At 39.0% G+C, this 20,882-nt stretch overlaps 3 protein-coding genes across 5 annotated transcripts; 1 reads left to right on the top strand and 2 right to left on the bottom strand.

Annotated features, from left to right (window-relative positions):
• Positions 1–6,025: 6,025 nt before the first annotated feature.
• Positions 6,026–12,995, bottom strand: LOC121986447. The gene is made up of 2 exons (XM_042540415.1): positions 12,575–12,995; positions 6,026–6,216 (listed from the first exon to the last, which is right to left on the bottom strand). The coding sequence occupies exon 1, from the start codon at positions 12,904–12,906 to the stop codon at positions 12,610–12,612; it is 297 nt and encodes a 98-aa protein (XP_042396349.1). The 5' UTR covers positions 12,907–12,995; the 3' UTR covers positions 6,026–6,216; positions 12,575–12,609.
• A 206-nt stretch (positions 12,996–13,201) lies between these two features.
• On the top strand, positions 13,202–16,079 carry LOC121986446 (50S ribosomal protein L20-like). 3 transcript variants are annotated; one of them, XM_042540413.1, is made up of 3 exons: positions 13,202–13,324; positions 13,880–14,109; positions 15,774–16,079. In XM_042540413.1, the coding sequence occupies exons 2-3, from the start codon at positions 13,924–13,926 to the stop codon at positions 15,951–15,953; spliced, it is 366 nt and encodes a 121-aa protein (XP_042396347.1). In that variant the 5' UTR covers positions 13,202–13,324; positions 13,880–13,923; the 3' UTR covers positions 15,954–16,079. The 3 variants fall into 3 exon arrangements, with proteins under 3 accessions (XP_042396347.1, XP_042396346.1, XP_042396348.1); XM_042540412.1 differs by having other exon boundaries at positions 13,204–13,324; positions 13,810–14,109; XM_042540414.1 differs by lacking the exon at positions 13,202–13,324 and adding an exon at positions 13,446–13,463.
• A 1,150-nt stretch (positions 16,080–17,229) lies between these two features.
• LOC121987177 (purple acid phosphatase 2-like) lies at positions 17,230–19,569 on the bottom strand. The gene is made up of 8 exons (XM_042541070.1): positions 19,387–19,569; positions 19,065–19,265; positions 18,861–18,972; positions 18,227–18,453; positions 17,998–18,136; positions 17,705–17,925; positions 17,515–17,636; positions 17,230–17,410 (listed from the first exon to the last, which is right to left on the bottom strand). The coding sequence occupies exons 1-8, from the start codon at positions 19,567–19,569 to the stop codon at positions 17,230–17,232; spliced, it is 1,386 nt and encodes a 461-aa protein (XP_042397004.1).
• Between the last annotated feature and the right edge of the window lie 1,313 nt (positions 19,570–20,882).

Below are 20,882 nucleotides of genomic sequence, written 5' to 3'. Positions count from 1 at the left end.
ACTTTAATCAAGAAGGACCAATTGAAAATTGATATGAATAGATCACCTTCATGTAATTTTCATATCACACATTCATAATTGATCTATGTTATTTGATTGTATTAATGTACGTGACCATTAATGGTTTAGTTGTGATAGATACAGTAAAAAATTATATTGATCCTATGTCTATATAATTAATGGACGAGATTGTTAAGGAAGTCCAACAGCTATGATGACAAATGTTATGAGCTCATTAAGGTTAATATTTATAAGTTTGCACTATGACCGATAGAAGATTATTAAAATTTTGCATAATTGTAATTATAAATGTTTGATGTCATTAATTAAATAAATCATAATTTAATGTGATCAAATTTATGATTAAGGAATATGACTTAAGGGTCTAATTGTTATGAATATATTAATGTGGATATTATGTGTAATTTCTAATTTGTTGAGGGGTCAAATTAGAAATATGCAAATTTATGCTTCTATAAATAGGGTTATGATCTCAGTTTGTAGATATAACTTTTGTTTTGTTTCCTCATCGACAAAACTCTTTGGATTTTTAAGAAAAATCTATAAATTGAAGATCTTGCCCAAAATCGACTGCATATTATGTGATCCTGTCCGAAAGCGGGAAGGTGGAAAGCTGGGGATGTGGCGGCTTTGTTGACCTACTGTAGACCTTGCTCTACTCTGCAAAACAAGTAACGTCAGTGCCGAGCCAAGGAAGGGGTCCCCGGCGTTGGCTCTTCGACGGCCAAGTCAGTCACCGAAACTGTAAAAGGAGTGGAGTAACAGTACTAGAACTAGCGCAAACCACGAATAACACGTACCTCCGTCGGTGATAGATCCTCTTTATATAGAGCCCTGGTGGGTGATATGTACGCTTCTCGAGGCATGAGCATGTTTTCCAATATATTTGTTTCTGTCGAGAATCTTAGAAAACGGGGCTGCCGAAATGACATGTCTGGATTGTTGATCGCGTCTCCATGACCCGGATGGTGAGCTGTCTTCTGCGTTGACCAAGTCATCAGAAGACCTCTAGTCAACAGTACCTGCAACCAACGACCAGGTTGGCCCGGTCCCCTGGCCCCGGGGGTGCCCTCGGATGGATCGATGAGCTGGTCACGCTGCTGATCGAGTCATCACGACCCTGAAGGATAGATGAATGTGTCAGCTGCGGAGCTCGATCTGCCTGCCGGGAGCCAAGCGTAACCTGAATCCGACAACCAACAGGCCGACCGAGAGATACTAGTGCCAAGCCGACCGAGAGATGACGTTAGCACGTATACCGGGATATAATATCAGCACGCAGGCCGAACACACCACAACGGCTTGTAAGCCAAAATACAACGATGGCTCGCAGGCTAGCACAACACAAAATCGAGGGATGACAACTGTTGTGAAATCAATGGTGGTCATGGATCGGCTGGTGACTGTCGTTGTAGGTGGCATCGGGGGGCGGCAGCGGCCACTAGAAGTGGCCGCGGTGAATGTTGGACTCAACAGCGACAGAGGCTACTAGACGCGGCAGAGGTGGCCGCTGGACTCGACGGCAAAGGCCACTAGACGCGGCGTCGGTGGCCGCTGAACCTGGCGGCGGCAAAGGCCGTTGGACTGGGACACGGCGGTGGTGGGTGCTGGAGGGAGAAGGTGAGCGGCGACCGGTCTGTTCGAGGGTAGCGTTGCGAGGAGGAGTGGGAGAGGAGAAGAGGTGGCGATCGGCAGCTAGCGTCGGTGTTGGCAAGGAGCGTGGGAAGGAGGAGGAAAGGCCTCCTCGTTCCTGTTGGCGGCGGTCCAAGCAAAACAAGGCAGCCACCTGGTGGCTGCGACCCAAACACAAAAGGAAAAAAGGGGCGGCGTCGGTGTCGTCGGTGTGATGGGCAGGGAGATGGGCGGCGGTGACGGCGTGCAAAAACGCAGAAGAGAGAGAGAGGGAGAGATCGCATGATGACGATGGCAAGATCCTCCGGCGAGGCAGCGTCGAATGAGGGTGGCGGCGCGGCGCCCCTCACGGCTGTGGTGGCAGCGAAGAAGGGGAGAAGAACTCTCCTCTTCTCTGTTTTCGGCGGACCACTCCAACACCAAGCCCCCCTTCCAACGTGATGAACAGTGCCCTAAAAGGGCTACTGTCGAATGACCAAAACGCTCTTCTTTTCCCCCCTAGTTACCCCTATGCCATCCAATATATCCACATCAATATCCTATGAAAGGACATGTCAGGAAAGTACTCTGACACCATACCTTAACTGGGCATGCATATCCCTGATAAGACAATAGAAGCTTCCGCCGTACGATTCGCCTGTTAACCATGCCTCGTGTCAGTGGCATTATCTCCCAAAAGGATGTCAAGAGATACTACGATGGTCCCGTTGCTTGGCCGAGCGGGGTAGCCGCTCGGCCGGGACTCCTCCACCTCATCCATGGCCAGGTCCCGCTGCTTGGCCAGCGAGGTAGTCGTTCGGGCGAGACTCCTTCGCTCTGTCGGCCCTAGTTGCTCTTCACTGCGATAACTATGTAGTAACATGTCCTCCCCCGTTCGGACAAGCTATCCGGTCTCCTTTAGCGTCCTTCTGCTCCGTACTAAGCGTCGGCTGTCTTACGTATTATCCTGAGCCTGACGGGTGGTCCGATCGGATATGTCTCTCAATGGTCGGGCGCTGACTGCCCCAACCGACCGTTGCAATTGTCCTACGCTCGACCCTTTGACACCCGGGCGTTGACCATTATCCTTTACTTTAACCTCCACTTTGGCAGTTGATCTCATGCCAGGTGGATCTTCTTATATCACCACATTACTATAGATTTAGGTATACTTTTATAATTTTATCTTTTCAGTTTATAATTTTTTAAGAATGGAGTAGAATACATAAGTTTTGTATTGAACTTTTCAACTCATTTTGCTATCATATTCTAGGTCCCGCGTACTTCAGTTAATTCGTTGACCAGTGGCTTGACACTACATTTTGGCGGAACAATTTGCTTCTCCGATCTCTTGTCTTGATTTGTTCTTCGACGCCGACGACAACTAGTTCCTAAAGCGTCGTTGCCTTGTTCAAGGAACAAAAGCTTCGAGAGGGTGACGTCGTACGGGCTGATGGCCAACTTGACGGTGTACTTGGTGAAGCCCTTCCACTTCCAGCTGGTGTCAGCGGCCAACTGCGCCCCTAGCCTAGTAGAGCTCTTAACATACGATCAGTAGGATGAAGTTTGGTTGAACATAAGACTTTCTGTGTATTCTTGGCCGGGCAAAACGTCGACCGGGTTTAGCGCCTTTAGCCTAGTAAAGTTCTTAATATATGATCAGTCAGATGAAGGCTTGCCGAACATAAGACTTTCTGTGTATTCCTTATCGGGAAAAAGGCTGGCTGGACTTAGCACCCCTAGCCTTGTAAAGTTTTTAATATACGACCTGTCGGATGAAGGTTGGTCGAACATAAGACTTTTTCTGTATTCCCGATCGAGTAAAAGGTCGGTCGGGCTTAACGCCCTTAGCCTAGTAAAGCTCTTAACATACGATCAATCAGATGAAGGTTGGTCGAACATAAGATTCTCTGTGTCCGCTCGATCGACAAAAGACCGGTCGAGCTTAAAGATACTCAGACTTATAAAGCTTGCAATATACGCTCAGGCGGGAAAGGTTGGCCGAGCTTAAAAGTCACCTATCCTTTGGAGGCTTCACATGAACGACCAGCTGGGTATAGGTTGGTCAGATTTAAGATTATCAGATATCATATTGTCTCTTAAAATGTTGCTTTAATATACAATTGATCATATGACTCCTTGAATGGATTATTGGTATACTATGTGCATCAGTCTTTGAATGGATTTTTATAGTATTTGGCGTACGACACAATAGATTAATGCAAAGGTAGACATAGATATGTCCCGCCTTATGGACCAACTCAGATATACTCAGCAAACAACTTTTAACAACATTATAATAATTTACCAGAACTTGTCAGGGAATATTCCTTTGAAAGTCTTCCTCAAAGGTTATTATGTCTCCCATAAGCTAGCTAATCACAACAGCATATTCATTTAACCGCCTTAATAATGGTGCGAAGCATAAACGATAAAAGAGGTACATTTGTGGGTAGAAAAAAGATTCTTCGAACTATCATTGCAGAGCACCCAGACTGTACTTTTTCCATCACCTAACAAACTCCGACGCAAGGGACCACCTCACGATCACGGAGGTTGTAAGAGGTGGTATATAAGGGGATCCTCTATGTTGACAGGGTATGCAATGAGCATCATCTGAGCTTTATTTTCACACAAGTACTTTCTCTACTGTTCTTCATTCCTCCATCTGGTGTCGTACTGACTTGAGCGTCAAAGGACTTTGCTAGAGCCCCCTTCCCTGATTTTTAGTCACTAATGTCTTATTGGATCGTCTAACTCTAGGCAAGATCGGAGGAAAGTTCCATTCCAAGCTAAAAAAATCATCCATTGGTCAATAAATCATCTACCAAAGTCAGCGCGCTATCTCCATAGCCTTCAAATAGATCAACAAACATGTTGCCAATGTTCTTATTGCTCTTCAACTAGCACGTAGTCTTCTCACTTTTATGAGTTTTGTCTATGTATTTTGATATTTTCAGATGATTCAGAATTTTCTCCTATGTTTTTTGGTATTCGGAATAGGGAAGAAGATGCTGAGGGAAGACGGCCTTTTAGCCCTAATAGTGTGTTGTCTAATGATTCTCTGGTACAGATTCTGTCTAATTTGAGTACTCATAACGAGCCCTTCTATTTAAAATTTTAGCCATTTACATAGTCCTAGTAATTTTATCCAGCAAGGATCGGGTTCTCCTGGCCAGTCAAGAAAGGGTAGGGTAGACATTGAGCCAGAAAAAAATTCAGAATCTACACGTGCCAAGATAAATAGAAATTTTGATTTTTATAAATTGAAGATGACTTATTTGTATTTATTTATACCATAAAAGAGTATTGAAAAGTGTGAAATTTAAAAAAAAAAGATAAAGATAAAAATGATCATGAAATAATCCTACTTCTATTTTTTTCCAAATATTTTTTTATAATTTTTAAATTAAAAAAAAACATTTGAGAATAACTTTTTTCTTCTTAGTAACCATCTTATTATTAAATTAGGAAACCTTTAAGTTTTCATGAAAACAAATTTATAAACGATCGTATGCAAGGGCGAAGTGACGGAGGACGGCGACGGCGCCGACCCATGGCACCTCTGCAGCGTGCAGCAGATCAAGAAGGTCAAGTGCCTTATTCGCATCGTCCCCATCTGGGCTTCCAATATCGTCTGCTTCCTCGCACTGACATAGCAATGGACCTTCGCCATGCTACAATCTCTGACTATGTGGCATTGTCTGCTTCCTCGCGCTGACACAGCAATGGGCCTTCGCCGTGCTACAGTCTCTGACGATGGACCGCCATCTAGGCCGCAGCTTCCAGATCCCCCGGGCACCCTCACCGTCATCACCCTCGTTGCTCTTCATCTCCGTCTACGACTGCTTCCTTGTCCCCGCCGCCCGTGGTGATGCATTGGCAGCAGCATCACCATGCTCCAGGTGTTACCTGAACTGTGGGCCGGATAGCCATTAGCGTGGCTCCGCCACTTGTGATGGGGCAGATTGAGTTCTACAACCAGCAGTTCCCGGTGCAGTAGCAGCTGCTCGTCAGCTCGCGCTGATACTGCACCCTCGCTAGCACTAACTACCTCAGCATAGCACTAACTACCTCAGCATGGCGCTCGTCACCCTTACTCCAGAGGTGAAAGCAAGAGACAGGGATGATCATGGTGCAGAAGGCAGGCAGCAGCAATGTGTGAGTTGAGAAGCCTGTTCGAGTCCTTGCGGGGGAAGAGACAGATTGAAGCTCGTAAGTTGTGTGACTCCATTCGAGGAATCAAGCAGGGGAAGAAAAGGATGACTCTGTGATGTATTGCATAAAAAACAGAATATGGTTTTGAAGAAAAAATGAGCATGTTGTTGCTGAGGTAAAGGGAGTGGTTCCACTAAGTTGGAAACGTATATCAAAGTAGCAGCAAACAGATACCTGATGAAAAAACACATTGAGGGTACTTATTTGAGCATCCAAGCTAATGAAACATGTCCATGAACAGACAACGTTGGTTCATTACGACCAATAGATGCTTGTTACACATTAAAGTTGCAGAAAACAAAAGCATTCATTCTCCATGTTTTTACAGGCTTCTACGGACCCTCGCCGTGATGTCTTGGAGAAAACCTGATTAGTAATCATAAAGAATAGTGTAGGCAGTTTTAAACACAACAATATCTAGGAATACAAATTTGAAATAACAAGACTAAAAGTACAGCAGATAAACAGTTAAAGATAAAACAAAAGGCGTTCTTTATCTAAACATATAGGAAGCCATCTAATACATCTTCATTCATCTTCTCTAGTATTTGCTCATGATGACCCATCTACATTCATCTTCTCAGTCCCTCTCTCCCCTCTATCTATACTCCACTCTACTAATCTTATGACTCTTATTTTGTCTCAATTCTATTTGCTTCCTTCTACATTACCTTCTCTCACTTTTTATGTCCGTCACTTATCCTGCATCAAATTGTCACCAGAACTCTAAAATTAAATTAATTGTGTACCGCCATCATTTCAAATGTTTCAGATGATCTCAAATCCAATCAAGTAGATTGCTGGTCAGTGTCGAATCTTTCGAGCTTGCATGAGATAACTTTTCGAGAAGTCCATAAAAGAGAAGTCCATTGATTGTGGTAACAAGATTTTAAAGTGCTAATGAATCATCAAATCCCAAAGATAAAGATTTACTGAAACCATAGGAAACTACAACTTCAGGTGTTCTTGTGGAGAACATCAAAGAGAGGTCCATTGATGAATACAGATAGGTGTTGGCACCATTTTACAAGTCAAAATGGATGCTAGATATGTTCAGAACTATAGGAAACTATACATGTCTTGGGAGATTCGGTACAGTAGCAAACATAGGAAAAGATTTAAATGCAACTGCAGCAGATGATTTGGGACCAGAAAAGGAACGATGATAGATAATTTAAAGGAAAATGATATTCATACGTCCGAAGTATCTCAGAACTTAAAATTTAGCTTTATGTATTGGAGAGTATGGGTGTGGGGAAACGAAGAGATGAGATGTTTTTTTAGATGGCCTATGAAATGATTTTAATAGGAGATCATTTAAATGAACATACCGGAGTGAAAAATAAAAAATATAAGAGGGTATATAAGGATTATGGATTTAGAACAAGAAATAAAGGGAAAATTATATTAAATTTTATGATAGCATATGACCTTATATTAGTAATAGATTTTTTAAAAAACAAGAATAACATTTAGTGACGTTCAAAGTTAGGAAGAAGGATAGAAATATGTATAAAGATTATAAAGTCATCCCTGAAGAAAGTTTAACTACCCAACATATGTGTTAATTGTAAGTTGGATACTACATTTTTAGAGTTTAAGGAGTCTTCAGACGAGACACGTACAACTGAACTTATTTTTAAGTATGTTGACAAGTATGTTAAACAAGTAGGAACTCATAATATTGTTCAAATTATAATAGACAATGCTACGAATAATATGGCTGCAGCTAAATTGATAAGAGAAAAACAACCTGAGATCTTTTGGAGTTCATGTGTAGCTCACACAGTTAATCTCATACTTGAAAATATTGACAAGCTACCACGATATAAAAAGGCTATTGAGCAAGCCAAGTCTTTTACCATTTTCATCTATGCTCACCATAAGACTTTGTCATTGATGAGAAGTTTCACGAAGAAAAAAGACATAGTCCGACCAAGAGTTACCAACTTTGCATCGAATTTCCTCACATTGCAAAGTTTGATTGAAAAAAAAAACTAGTTTAAGGGTCATGTTTACATATCAGAGAGTCCCCTTGGATGAGTCTAGTGGCTAGCACATAAGGTGTTGCCACCATGAGGTCTGAGGTTCAAATCTCGACAAAGCCGAGATAAATGCCTCCCTTATGTACTAGGCACTATTCCAAAGGCTAGTAGTCGTCTGTAATTTACCTCCTCCGTGTTGGCCCTGGGGCGGGTTGGCTGGGGCGTTGGGGGCGAGCGTATTCACCTTTTGCCACCATGTTTACATATCAGAGAAATGTAAATAGTCAAAAACAAAAGAAAATTTGACTTATTCTACAGTGATGAGCATGAACTTTAGAAATGGTGACACACTTTGTTTAAAAATATTTGCTCCTTTGGTCAGAGTTCTTCGATTGGTAGATGGAGATAGAAAGTCATCGATGGAGTTTCTATATGGGAAGCTTCTTCAAAATAAAGAAGATATCAAAATGGCCATGAACAACGTTGAATCAAATTATCAGCCTATCATACTCACTATTGAGTCAAAAATGAAGGACAGACTTAATACATCATTGCATACCACTGTCTTTTTGTTGAATCCCTATTTTTACTATAAAGATAGTTCTATTGCTCTTTATGAGGAGGCCGTGAGGGGATTTTTGAATGCATAGAAATTTTGCATGCCAAGTTAGATCAACAAGATACAATTATTAATAATGAATTTGCAAAATATAGAGATAAGACTGGGTTATTTGGAAAAGCATTGGCAACAAAAGCATGTGAAAAAAATGATGATACATTTGATCTATGTGCATGATGGAGTACATACGGTGCTCATACACCCAACTTGCTAAGGGTGACATTGAGGATACTTTCATTAACTACAAGTTCATCCGGATGTGAAAGAAATTGGAGTACATTTGAAGGAGTAAGAGATAGGTTGGATGTTAACAGGTTGAACAATCTAGTATTTGTCCAATTTAATTCTAGATTGTAGAACAAAAAGAGAAAAAGAAAGGAATGTCGATATCCTTCTTGCAAAAGATGTTTCAGATGCACAAGGTTGGATTGTGGATGGTGGAGAAGATGATGAAGTTGAACTAGGTTCCGGGCTCACTTAGCAAATGGTTGATGAAGCAAGTGGAGCAGAAAAATCTACAACCACGAAGAAGCTCTAAAGTGAGAGAATTTCATGAAGATGATTTTGCATCCGAAGAAGAAGAGGAGGATCACAACAATGATATTTTGTGTCCGCTGAAGAACAAATTATTGAAAATTATGGAAAAGAAGAAGTAGAATAAATATAAGTCTATGAGATATTATTAGTTGTTTAATTTTGAACTCATTTTGTTAAGGCATGACTTATGTTATTCAACAATTATATTTTTCTTAGTCGTTCACAATGATGTAATCTTGAATTGAACTCTTGCTACTATTTTCTAATGTTTTCCACCACTAAAGTTGTTTTAGCTTATAGCAAGGTTTTAAAATTCGAGTTGGATAAATGTTCTACTATTTACTACATGACTATGATGACTTACTACATGTTCTACTGTTCAACTATTTCTTTTGCTCGTATTTACTAAGTCTATTATATTTCCTTTGCACAAAACTGTTAGTTTTATTTTCTAATTTTTCATTTTTTGGTATTGAAAAATATACATTTATTTCAGCATACATAGTTAGATCTCATAGCATTTGTTTATGACACCATTCAATTTTACATATGACATTGTCCTCAATCCACATAAATCAATGGACACCGAGAATACGCCTAGCGAAGCCTAGTCCCCGCCTAGCGAAGCCTAGTCCCCGCCTAGGCGGCCTAGGCGCTGGTCTGCCGCCCGACTATCGCCTAACGAAATTTAGAACCTTGCTTTTTACACTAATTATGGATGAACCCACTACACAAATTCAAGAACATGTTGTTTGCAGATAATATTATTTTAGTAGATGAAACACGTGGAGTAAATGTTAAACTAGAATTTTGGCGAGAAACACTAAAAGAGAATGATTTTAGGCTTAGTAGAATAAAGACATAATATATGAAATTTAAGTTTAGCAATATTAAACGTAATGAGACAATTGTTAAGATAGGAGATGATGAATTGTCTGGAATCGAGAGCTTTAAATATTTAGAATCATTTTTACAAAATGATGGAGCGATTGAGAGAGATATCTCACATAGAATACAAGCAGAATGCTTGAAATAGAGAAGAGCATTGGGTGTTTTATATGACCGTAAAGTACCTCTAAAACTTAGAAAGTTCTATAAAAATGCAACTATACTTGCTATATTATATGGAGCTGAATGTTGAGCTATAACTTGAGCACATGAGAAGAAGATAAGAGTTGCAAAGATGAGGTTGTTAAGGGGGGCATGTGGACATACGAGGATGAACAAAATAAAAAATACGAGCATTAGAACAAAAGTCAAAGTTATATTTATTGAGGAAAAAATCCAAGAGACACATTTAAAATGGTAGACATGTACTTAGACGATTAATAAAAACTCCAGTGGCGACGTGAAACTATGACAAACACACATATCAAACGAGTAAGAGGAAGACAAAAAAGACTTAGTTAGCAACAATAAAACAAGATAAAATTTATTTAAGTATAGATGATAATATAGTAGGAGATAGAGCTCACTGGCATAAAGAATCTATATAGCTGACCCCACCTAGTGGGATAAGAGTTGGTTGTTGTTGTAGTAGTATTGGAGATTATGGGTGTGGGGAAACAAAGGGATGAGATTTTTTTAGATGGCCTATCTCACAGTAAATCAAACCAGGAAGTTAGATACCCCGTTCAAACTATATCCCAAAATACACTTAAAGCTAATAGAGAACTGAAATGGAAGAATCATATCTGGAATGGTTCAACTTAATACAGATGCAGCTTTAGCTCCCCATATAGATCAGCTGAAGTTGGAGGTTTGATTCACAACCATGATGAAAACTTCATTATAGGTTCCAAGTATTCTTTAAGACCTATAACGGTCCTTCATGCAGAATTGGGCAGCATCTGAAAGGTAGTCTAGAACTGGCTTGGAACTCAGAAATAAGATTTCTTGATAATGGAAATAGATTGTATGAAGCAGTGGAGCAGCTCAATGGATCAAGAATATTACCATCCTTTTTTTTCAATCCTTTTGCCAACCTGACAATACATATATCCTTTTGTGGTTGCTTATTTTGTTTTTCAAATACAATAGGTTCTCCATTTTTATCCCCTTTAAACTATTTAGACTGATCTGCCCCTGATAAAACTTATAAAAGGAATACTATCAGCTTTGAAGGATGGTGCCTACTATACTTGATGCGTCAAACCAAGTGAGTGCCTAGACACTGCTCAAGGCAAAAGGCCAACTGTCTACAAAGGAAAAGTAGACTGCTTGAGCAATGCTTCAGATGTCTTAAGACCTATGCAAGCACCCTAAGTTAGAAGTCTAAATAAAGAAGTTCTACTTGACCTAATCTTCTCTCTCTTATTGCCCCACAACTTCCTGTTAATAATAATAATAAAATCTAGCAGACCTGAAAAAGAAGAAACTGTAATCTTTGATGGATAGGAGAAAAAATATCTACTATTTTCATATAAGACATCACAGGAAAAGAGGAATGAATCCTTTTCTTATGTCAAATAGAAATCCACTAGAATATTAATAATGAATAGTACCCTTCATGGAAGATTTCTTTCTTTCATTTCTCCATCCTTATATTCACTTTATTTGTGTACCTACTACTAGGAATAGAATACAAGTAGTGACTTGTTAGCATCCTGTAAAATGAAAAAAAAAGAGAGAATAAAATAAAGAAATAATTTTTTTACAATTTTTTCATTGTAATTATAATTATAGTGATAGACAATAACCTAGAAATTCATTTCACATAATTTCACCTTTCAAACTGTTTCTTTTGAAGAACAAAATCAACTTATTCCATGTGCACACACAAGGAATTTCTTCCGGCCATGGAGAGTTTTAGATCTATCTAATAAGCAAAAATACTGATCTACTTTAAAATTGAGGTTGCCCAAAACACACTGTTCCTACTAACACTACAACACCATTTTCATTCACTTTTATTTGAGTTAATGAGATGAACTAACCTCCCCTCTAAGCAAGGCAGATATCAAGCAACCTATTTAAGAAAATGGTGGTGATATCACCTCTAATTTTTTTTCCCAACCACTGCAAATTTTGGAATTAAACAATGTGGATTTTGTCAGAAATAAATTCGCTTTACAACCGTGTACCTTTTTTTTCCAATTTAAACACGGGGACTCCGAGTTTGTCTCTTTTACTTCTAACAAACAGTAAAAAAAAACTTCTTTTCTTTCCTTCCTGTCCTGTGGTTTCTCTGATATATATATAAACGGAACCAAAATGTAATGTTCCAGACAAAAGAAATCTTCCAAGGTTATTAGAGAAAGGGCAATTCCTTAATTATAAAGATTCTCCTTTCTGTACTTGTTGTGTACGTAGAGACCAAGAACATTACAAAAAACAAAGAACAAAACAACTCGAACAATAATTCACGTATCAGACTAATCAAACTAACCCTAGATTGGGAACTCGGACAGAGGGGGTGCTAACCAAAAGCAATTAGTTGAAAAAGGTTAGTTTTTATTATTTCTAAAGGATCACCATAATGTATCCATCGCACACACAATCAATCTCCCCAAAAAAAAAAAATATCTGAACTATCCCAACATAAAAAGGTAACACATATATAAAGGAAGTAAAAAAAGCTTACCAAAGGGATATCCGGACGGATATGATCGAGTTAAATCACTTGGAAGTGGAGGAAGAGGGCGGTAGATCGGATGTCTCGTAGACGAGAAGATCATCGTAGGGATCGCGGCGGCCGGGAACATGGCTGATATGGGCGTCCCGGCGGAGTTGGGAATTGAAGTGTTCAAAGTTCCAGTGGCCGAAGGGGCGAAGCGGGAGCGCCCAGCAGGCCTTCACCTTCTCACAATGCTCCGCAACCGCGTAGAGGCGCTGCCGCTGCGCCTCGTCCCTCTTCTTCGGGTCCTCCATCAACCGCAGGATCAGGTCCTCAGCGAACTCCATAACAAACTTCATTTCTGACTTCTACTTCCTCTTCCTTCTCCGATCGCTTCTCTCACCGGATCGATCGCCCTCTATCTGACAGGAGGGTTTCGGTTCTTATCTTCATTTATTTATGTAGGGGCCTTCGACAACGTGACTAGCACGTGATATGACCTTCATAGTTCCAATTCTTTGACGCACATCAAATAAAATATACTGCTGGAACACTTTAAATTATTCACTTCTCTTCCTACTTCAACGTTTATTATCTTTCTAAAGTGGTTTTTGATTGGTTTATTTTACGGTATATGAATCCTGAGAAGTAGCAAACCATGTACCAACGTATTTCCCTCTGCTTCGCCGCTAACGAAACCCTAACCATTATCGAAGCAGCTGGCGGCGCCGGGAGCACCCTCCTCCGGGAAGATACATATCTTCGTGAAGGCCCAGGGTGAGTGAGCAGTAACTGTTCCGGTACTTTCTAGAAATTCTATGTATCGAACGGAAAAGATTGATCTTTTTTACCCGTTTTTGTTCTTATGTTTAGTCGGTTTTCTGCATACCAGTAATCAGGACAACCTTGTTTTGAGGTATCGTTATCTTGTTTGCGAATTTAATGTTGGATGATTAATTGGTAACTTTGCTTGTCAATTTGATTTTTTTTTTTTTGGCTCGTTCACTTGATTGATACTATTAGATTGTGTCTGTTTCTGTGATTTTTTTCACTATCCATTGATGACTCAATCATTGTTTCTGCAAATGTTAATAACTTTGATCGATATGCTATTGTTTAGCTAGAACAGGTGTCATGATTTTTATTCGTTATGTTCTGCTTTACTCAGTGTGTTTGGAGATGGTAGTGTTTCTTCTATAAATCACTGCATTGAATGATTGCATTTTTTTCGTTATGTTTTGAAATTACTATTTGTAAACCAGGGGTTGTTTGCTTGTTATGGGATCAAATTACAGCGAAGTGACTGAAAAGTTGGTTGTTTTTGACTGGTAGACGATTGACAGAAAGTTAAGAGAAAGAAGGTAGGAAGTGCCACAATGAACAAAGATAAGATTTTTAAGCTGGCAAAGGGATTCAGAGGGAGGGCAAAAAACTGCATCAGAATAGCGAGAGAGAGGGTGGAGAAAGCACTACAGTACTCCTACAGGGATCGTCGCAACAAGAAGAGGGACATGAGGTCCCTCTGGATTGAGCGCATTAATGCTGGCACGCGTTTGCATGGGGTTTGTTGATTTAAACTGTTTTCTTTTAGAACAATCAATAGAGATGATTGGTTAAAGTTTTTCTCTTTTGCTAGTATAATAATAGATAGATGGAATTCCAAATGTTAGTTTATCTAATTTATCTGCTGCAAAAACCAGAGTATTAATGCTAAGTCCTCATAATTCTATGTTCCCTTTTTCTTACTTTTAGATTTCAGTTTTCCCTTTTTGCTTTTCAATCCCTAAGATTGCTGCTCCGAAGGAGTGTTAACTTCAGTGACAGTAGTAAAGATGGTAGCTTGCAATTCTTTTGTTTGGACAAGACATAGGACTGAAGGAAAATGAAAATGAATTTAGAAATGTAGTACAACTCATAGTTGAATCATGTTTTCTTTCTCTCTGTAAGCTTCATTATGTTGTCTGGTGTTCAAGGTGAATTGTGACTTTCTCTTTATTCACATGGACACTTGGGTAGAAAAGATTTCATTGAAATGCTACCTTAAAGATCCTTTTTCTTAAGGGAAAAAAGTACATATTGTAACATGCTAGTTAGGTTGAATGGGCAATATCTAAAATGTGGGTTTGCATTCTTTGTGGTGAATTTCCTACTCAATTTAGCTTCATTGAGTTGATGGGAGGAATTATCTGATTAGATGCTTTTGTTATCTAAGTTTTCCCTGAATGATATTTGTACTTTAGCCAATACGATTCATTATAAAATGGTCCTTCAAAATCTCATCATAAAGTGGAGATGGATTCTAGGTGTTTTAACCAGGTGCACTTTGCAATGTTTAGAAGTTGATTGCTTGGGTGGATGAATAAGGAAGAGAACAACCGGATGGAAAGGAACAAAAGAGAGCACATTGTTGATAATTTTTTAAATGCCCATGCTATTATTCCGTCCCATCTCCCTCTTCTCTTCTGTCATACTCATCCGACCTAGTAAACAAACCATTAGGGTTTTGAATATTGATTAAAAATACCTTTCTATTTATCTGGACCCAGGTCTCCAGAATGGCGAGTGCTAGTGAATGGAACTGATTTTTCTAATAAGTAATGTTCACTTGATAATGCTTGGTACGCCATCAAATCTATATTAATAGATCTACATTGTGAGTTGTATTCTCATTAACACAATTTCATATAGGTAGTTAGTTGGTGGAGTAATCTAGACTTTTATCTGACTCATCTATGCATTTCAACTTACATCTCATGCCAATACTTTTAGCTGTGACAAAATTGCTAGATCAAGAGGTGTCTGATATCTACTCGTGTAGCGATACAAAGAAAAATGGCCTAATCTAATTTGAGTCTCAAAGTGCTACCTAATATTGAGAAAAAATGGCCTAATGTATTCTTCTAACTGCATTTTATATTCCATATCCCTAAACTTGTAGTTTTTTCAACTTTGTACTTGATCATAAAGCTTTGCTTCAGTAGTATATATGCATTGGGATGAATTTCTTTTCAAAGGGAGGGATCACAACAATTCAACCAGACAGTAAAATATTGGTTTTGACATTTACAGTTAGTCAGACTGCAATTTTCAGGCTTTAAAAATATCGTCTTTGGCTCATGTTTATCGACTAGCATCAAGCAGAAACTTGTGTTAAATAAAACCATTAGTCTTCCATGACACTGATTTATCAAACTCTGAATTTAATAGTCTGATCTGTGTGTTTCAGGTCAATTACGGGAACTTCATGCATGGATTGCTGAAGGAGAATATTCAGCTGAACAGGAAAGTTCTTTCTGAACTGTCGATGCATGAGCCATATAGCTTCAAGGCACTCGTCGACGTCTCTCGCACTGCTTTTCCTGGAAACAAGGTCCCTAAGAACCTGAGTTCATCCTCTTTGGCATGATAACTTTGCTCTTCAACTTAGCCTCTGTACCTGTGCTGCCTCAATAAGAGGATTCTGACTTTTAGTACTCTTTTTTGGGTTCATCTGAAAGTAAATGATACAGCATTGATGCCAATATCAGTTCCACTACAATAATCTTCTCATGCTGTTGCTTATTGTGTGCTACAAGGTCAATATTGATATACTCTTCTAGTTTTGTAAAACATTTTAATAAGAGCTAAACTAATTCTACAAGAATCATTATAATAACAATTAAGTTTTATTCCACTATTTGAGGTTGATTATATAAATTCTTTTTTAGTTTTATTTTTTATTATATTATCATGTATATTTAAATAAATTTTATTCTATTTTTTATTATTAATTAAGTTTTTTAAATATATTGTTATCCTCATTTAATATGTTTATTTATTATAGTTTCATATTTAAATTATTTATTTATTTTATTTCTTATAATATAATATGGTGTAGTGATAAAACACACATAATAAGGATTAAAAGTAAAATTTCAAATACAATGAATATTTTGAAGATTTATTTTTAAGTGGGTATAAATTCGGGGTGTAAATGAACCGAATTGAGTCGAATATGTAGAAAAATTTAAGGCTCGAGATAGGTATATTCGAGTTCGATTTGAAGTTCCAAAAATTAAAAATGTTTGGTTTGAATTCTACTCGAATTAAGGTTCGGGTTTGAGTTCGGTTCGAAATATTTGAACATGTTCGCGAATTATTTGAATTATTATCCAAAAATAGATTCGGAAGGCTCGAAATTTATTTATTTAATATATATTTAACTTATATTAATAAATATTAAGGCCCGCAAGTGGTTCGAACAATATAATTTGGACTCGAGTTCGTCTCGAAAAAAAGTTCGAACATATTCGAGTTCGACTCGAATTCGATAAATTTGAATACGAATCGAATAAAGCTCGCGAACCGGCTTGAAAAGCTCACGAACCGGCTCGATTCGTTTGCAGCCTAGTATAAACAATATTTCAAAGTTATTTAAACTTCTAAATTATTTTTTTCTAAAAAATATATCATTCTTTCATTCCTAAGATGGACAATATTCATCAATAGCTTGTGGTTTGTTTGCAAAATATCAAGAACAAGCCTTCAAAAGCAGCAAAACTCGGGACATGGAAGCAACAACAGATTGAACATTTTTTATTTTTTATTTTTTATTTTTTGCAAAATACACAGTTGAGTTAAGAAAGAAAGAAAGAAAGAAAGAAAATACTAAAAAAAAGCTATGTCGATATCAATTAATACTATCAAATATCAGCAGAGTTCCAGGATCTGTTGTAGAACCAGAAAGAATCAGCAACCACTTCATTGCCATCCTGGTTCCGATGCCAAGCATAGTACGCATGAGTCCGGTTCTTGATCTCGAAGACGGCATGGCCAAAGCTGGCTTCTCTGAAAGCCGAGTAGCTTGGCTGTGGCTCTGTCATGCTGCATTTTAGAACAACAAAGTCGATCGGCATACACGAAAAGGGCAAAAAAGAAAGAACAGAACAGTTTAATTTCATGCACAAACTTATGTCATAGGTTCTTACTTGTTTGCAGGTCCTTCGATATTTCCCCCATCGCCAATGGTGACATACACAGGAGCTGACCCATCTACCACTGGCTCACACTTTCCATTCACTAAATTGGATTCGATATTCGAAACTCTATGCTGCAAAACAAGTTATTTGTTTAACTGAAGCTGTCTTCTAAGACGACACTAGAGAGGAAGCAACCTACACTACGTTCGTAGGCATGCACATGGCCTGAGAAAACCACATCGACTTTGTACTGCACGAACCATTGCTCGAACATCACTCGCATCGATTCTCCTTCCATAAAGTGGTAGTTGTAGCTGTTGTACCACGGTGAGTGCACTAAAACAATCAGCCATGGTGTCTCAGTTCTGTTCACCTTGGGCAGCTCTGCCTCTAGCCAGCTATACTGAGGGGTGTACTTGCCTGTCGAATTCGATCGAGTTGAATCATACGAATGCATAAAGAATTAACAAGAGACATCAAAGATGTTCATACCATAAGCTGAATATGATGCCAAGACAATTATGTGTGCTGATCCCAACTTCAGAGAGTACCAAAATGGAGCTGTGCTGCCTGAGGATATGTAAGGAACATGATATCTGTGTGTGAATGGTTTAAAGGGCTTAGCTTCACCCTGCAAAAGAATCGACATCAAGTCATGGGTAACAATGATGGATAAATAGCATCATGATTTCCTTGAACTTGAAGTAGTCCTCCTGCTTACGATCTCTGGAGCGAAGTCGAGTTCGTGATTTCCTGCTGTCCAAATCCATGGTTGATATGCAGTGCTTCTCTCGACGAACCTACCCCATGTATCCCACCTGACATTGTCATGGTTTGGGTAGTGATCAGCATAAGAAAGATCACCTACATACAACACTGCTTGCGCCTTTCGGTTTGCTTCGTAGTGAGACAGTGTGATATTTGAATCATAGGTTTGCCTGAGATCGCCTATAGAGCATACAAAAGAAGAAAAACACAATTATAATTTTTTCTTCATACAAAAACTTGAATTGATTAGCAACCAAGGAATTTGAATGACAGAATTATAGGAGTTTAGGTGATTGTACAGTGGCACAAGGTAGGTTTTGAAAGTTTTGTCAGAATTTGAGTGCTCCTATAATATCATCTTAAAGAGAAGGCTTCCCTTCATCCAAAAGGATGTGTCAACATCTATAGAGATGATTTAACAAATGATTAGTAAATTGGTGGTGATGCTACCTGAAGTGGTACCTCCACACCCGAAAGGATATGTTGTGAATCTACTAACTTAGAACCATGGCAATGAAATGCAAAAAACAGAAAGGTGTACAATACTTGTAAGATTGCATAAAGCCATGGCATATATATGAACTTACCTATAAGACCAAAAATGTAAGGAACATCAGGACCAACTTTAGGCGGGGTAGTGAACCAAAATGTTCGAACCGTATGCCCGATTCCGATAGCATAATAGTATTTAGTGTCATGCTGCAAAGAATCATTCATGTCACACATCTCAAACTACACCCACATGGAGCTCAAGTAAGGAAAAAAAACACACACACACACAATAAGCACACCTGCAAATGGTGGATGGTGCAATGGTGGATGTAACCTGAGGTGTAATTGTAGAACTTATATCGTGTATGCTTCCCTTGAGCAGATTTGTGAAGATGATCCTTATCGGTCCCGTAAAGGACCTTGCTGGATCCAGGTTCATCCTGAGTCACCCATGAGATGATCATGGATGAGCCATCATGATTGCCTAGGGTAATATGTACCTTCATTAAATTTAAACCAAACTAAGGAGATGAGTAAACTTTTCAGAGGTGCACACTAAGGAGATTGACTGAGCCATTCATTTGATACTGATGTCAAAAACACAGCATTGCAGAAGGTCACCTGCTGAGGCGCATTGTGGCCGGATGGGACACGGAAGACATCGCTGTCAAGGGGCATGTCGACGGACTTCTGGAGCTTCCTCGAGAAAGAGCTCGTGATTCCGCCGTCGCAGAAGTTCACCGATCCGAGCGTCAAAACCACGAGGAGGCGGAGGCAGGGGAAAGCTCCTGCTGGCCGATGCATCTTGTTGGTTGTGTCTGTGATCGTGTGGAAACTGTTCGGAGTGTTAAATAAGAGGCGGACGGAGAGGAGCGGAGCGAGTAAGAAGGGGAATATTCCGGGTGTTGGATCGGCATCTTACCGAATACCGAACACGAGGAAGGGGATAAGATTTGACAGTTGAAACAGAATCGCGCAGGAATACAGTTGGCTTAAAGAAAATCAAATATAAATAATTATAAGTCAATAAAGGGCCGGTAAAATTATATTTATAAGAAAATTTCAACTTGTGAGATTAACTTATATTTATGTAAGTTTATTTTGTGTTTTGCCTCTTTTGATGAATTTTCATTCTTTTATATATATATATATATATATATCTTCTATATGTAAGGTGGTGCTTATTTTTAAAGATCAACACCAGCATTGATCTAAAGATAATATTTAAAACTAACGTAATATTAGCGGGTGCGGATTTCAAACTAATATTAGTACTGATCTTTAACCAGCACCAACGTGGTGCTGGCCGATGTTGATTTGAAACTAGCGTTGGTGTTGGTCTTTAAAGATCAACACCAACGTGATGCTAGATCAGTACTAACGTGGTACTGGTCTTGAAAGACCAGTACCAATATGGTGTTGGCTGGTGCTGATTTCAAACTAACGTTGGTGCTGGTTTTTAAAGACCAACATCATGTTGGTGCTGGTCTTTAAAGATCGACACCAACTTTAAAGACCAACATTATGTTGGTGTTGGTCTTTAAAGACTAGTATCAATACTGGTTAGCACCATGTTAGTGTTGGTTTTTAAAGACCAGTACCAACGTTAGTTTCAAATCAGCATCAACCAGTACCACATTGATGCTGATCTTTACAGACTAACACCAACACTGGTTTCAAATTAGCATCAGATAGCACCATGTTAGTGTTATGTAAAGACCAGCACCAATACTGGTTTGAAACCAATACTAGTCAATACCAACACTGGTAGCCTAATATTGGTCTTTCAAAACCAGCACCAGTTGGTGCTGGTTTCAAATCAGCACTGGTGCTAGTCATGAAAGACCATCATCAACACTAGTTTGAAACTAACACCAATCATGTTGGTTCTGGTCTTTCAAGACCAACACCAACGCTGGTGCTAGTCTTTTGAGACCAACACTAATGTGGTGATGGTCTAGAAAAACTAGCACCAACTGGTGTTAATTTCAAATCAGCATTGGTGCTTGTCTTGAAAGATCAATACCAACGTGATGTTGGAATTGAAAGACCAGTGCCATGAAAGAATGGCACCAACTGGTGCTGGAATTGAAAGTCCAGCACCAACGTGGTGCTGG

This window comes from Zingiber officinale, chromosome 5B, assembly GCF_018446385.1.
Source record: "Zingiber officinale cultivar Zhangliang chromosome 5B, Zo_v1.1, whole genome shotgun sequence".
Taxonomy (NCBI): domain Eukaryota; kingdom Viridiplantae; phylum Streptophyta; class Magnoliopsida; order Zingiberales; family Zingiberaceae; genus Zingiber; species Zingiber officinale.
Note: the sequence above shows the minus strand (reverse complement) of the source record. Positions and strands in the feature narration are given on the sequence as shown.

Excerpts from the sequence above, each read along its gene's own strand:
- LOC121987177 (XM_042541070.1), bottom strand. The coding sequence starts at position 19,569 with ATGCATCGGCCAGCAGGAGCTTTCCCCTGCCTCCGCCTCCTCGTGGTT. Across the intron at positions 19,266-19,386 it reads GCCACAATGCGCCTCAGCAG|GTACATATTACCCTAGGCAA; the intron begins GTGACCTTCTGC and ends AATTTAATGAAG. Across the intron at positions 17,926-17,997 it reads GGCATCATATTCAGCTTATG|GCAAGTACACCCCTCAGTAT; the intron begins GTATGAACATCT and ends CGAATTCGACAG.
- LOC121986447 (XM_042540415.1), bottom strand. The coding sequence starts at position 12,906 with ATGAAGTTTGTTATGGAGTTCGCTGAGGACCTGATCCTGCGGTTGATG.
- LOC121986446 (XM_042540413.1), top strand. The coding sequence starts at position 13,924 with ATGAACAAAGATAAGATTTTTAAGCTGGCAAAGGGATTCAGAGGGAGG. Across the intron at positions 14,110-15,773 it reads CTGGCACGCGTTTGCATGGG|GTCAATTACGGGAACTTCAT; the intron begins GTTTGTTGATTT and ends TGTGTGTTTCAG.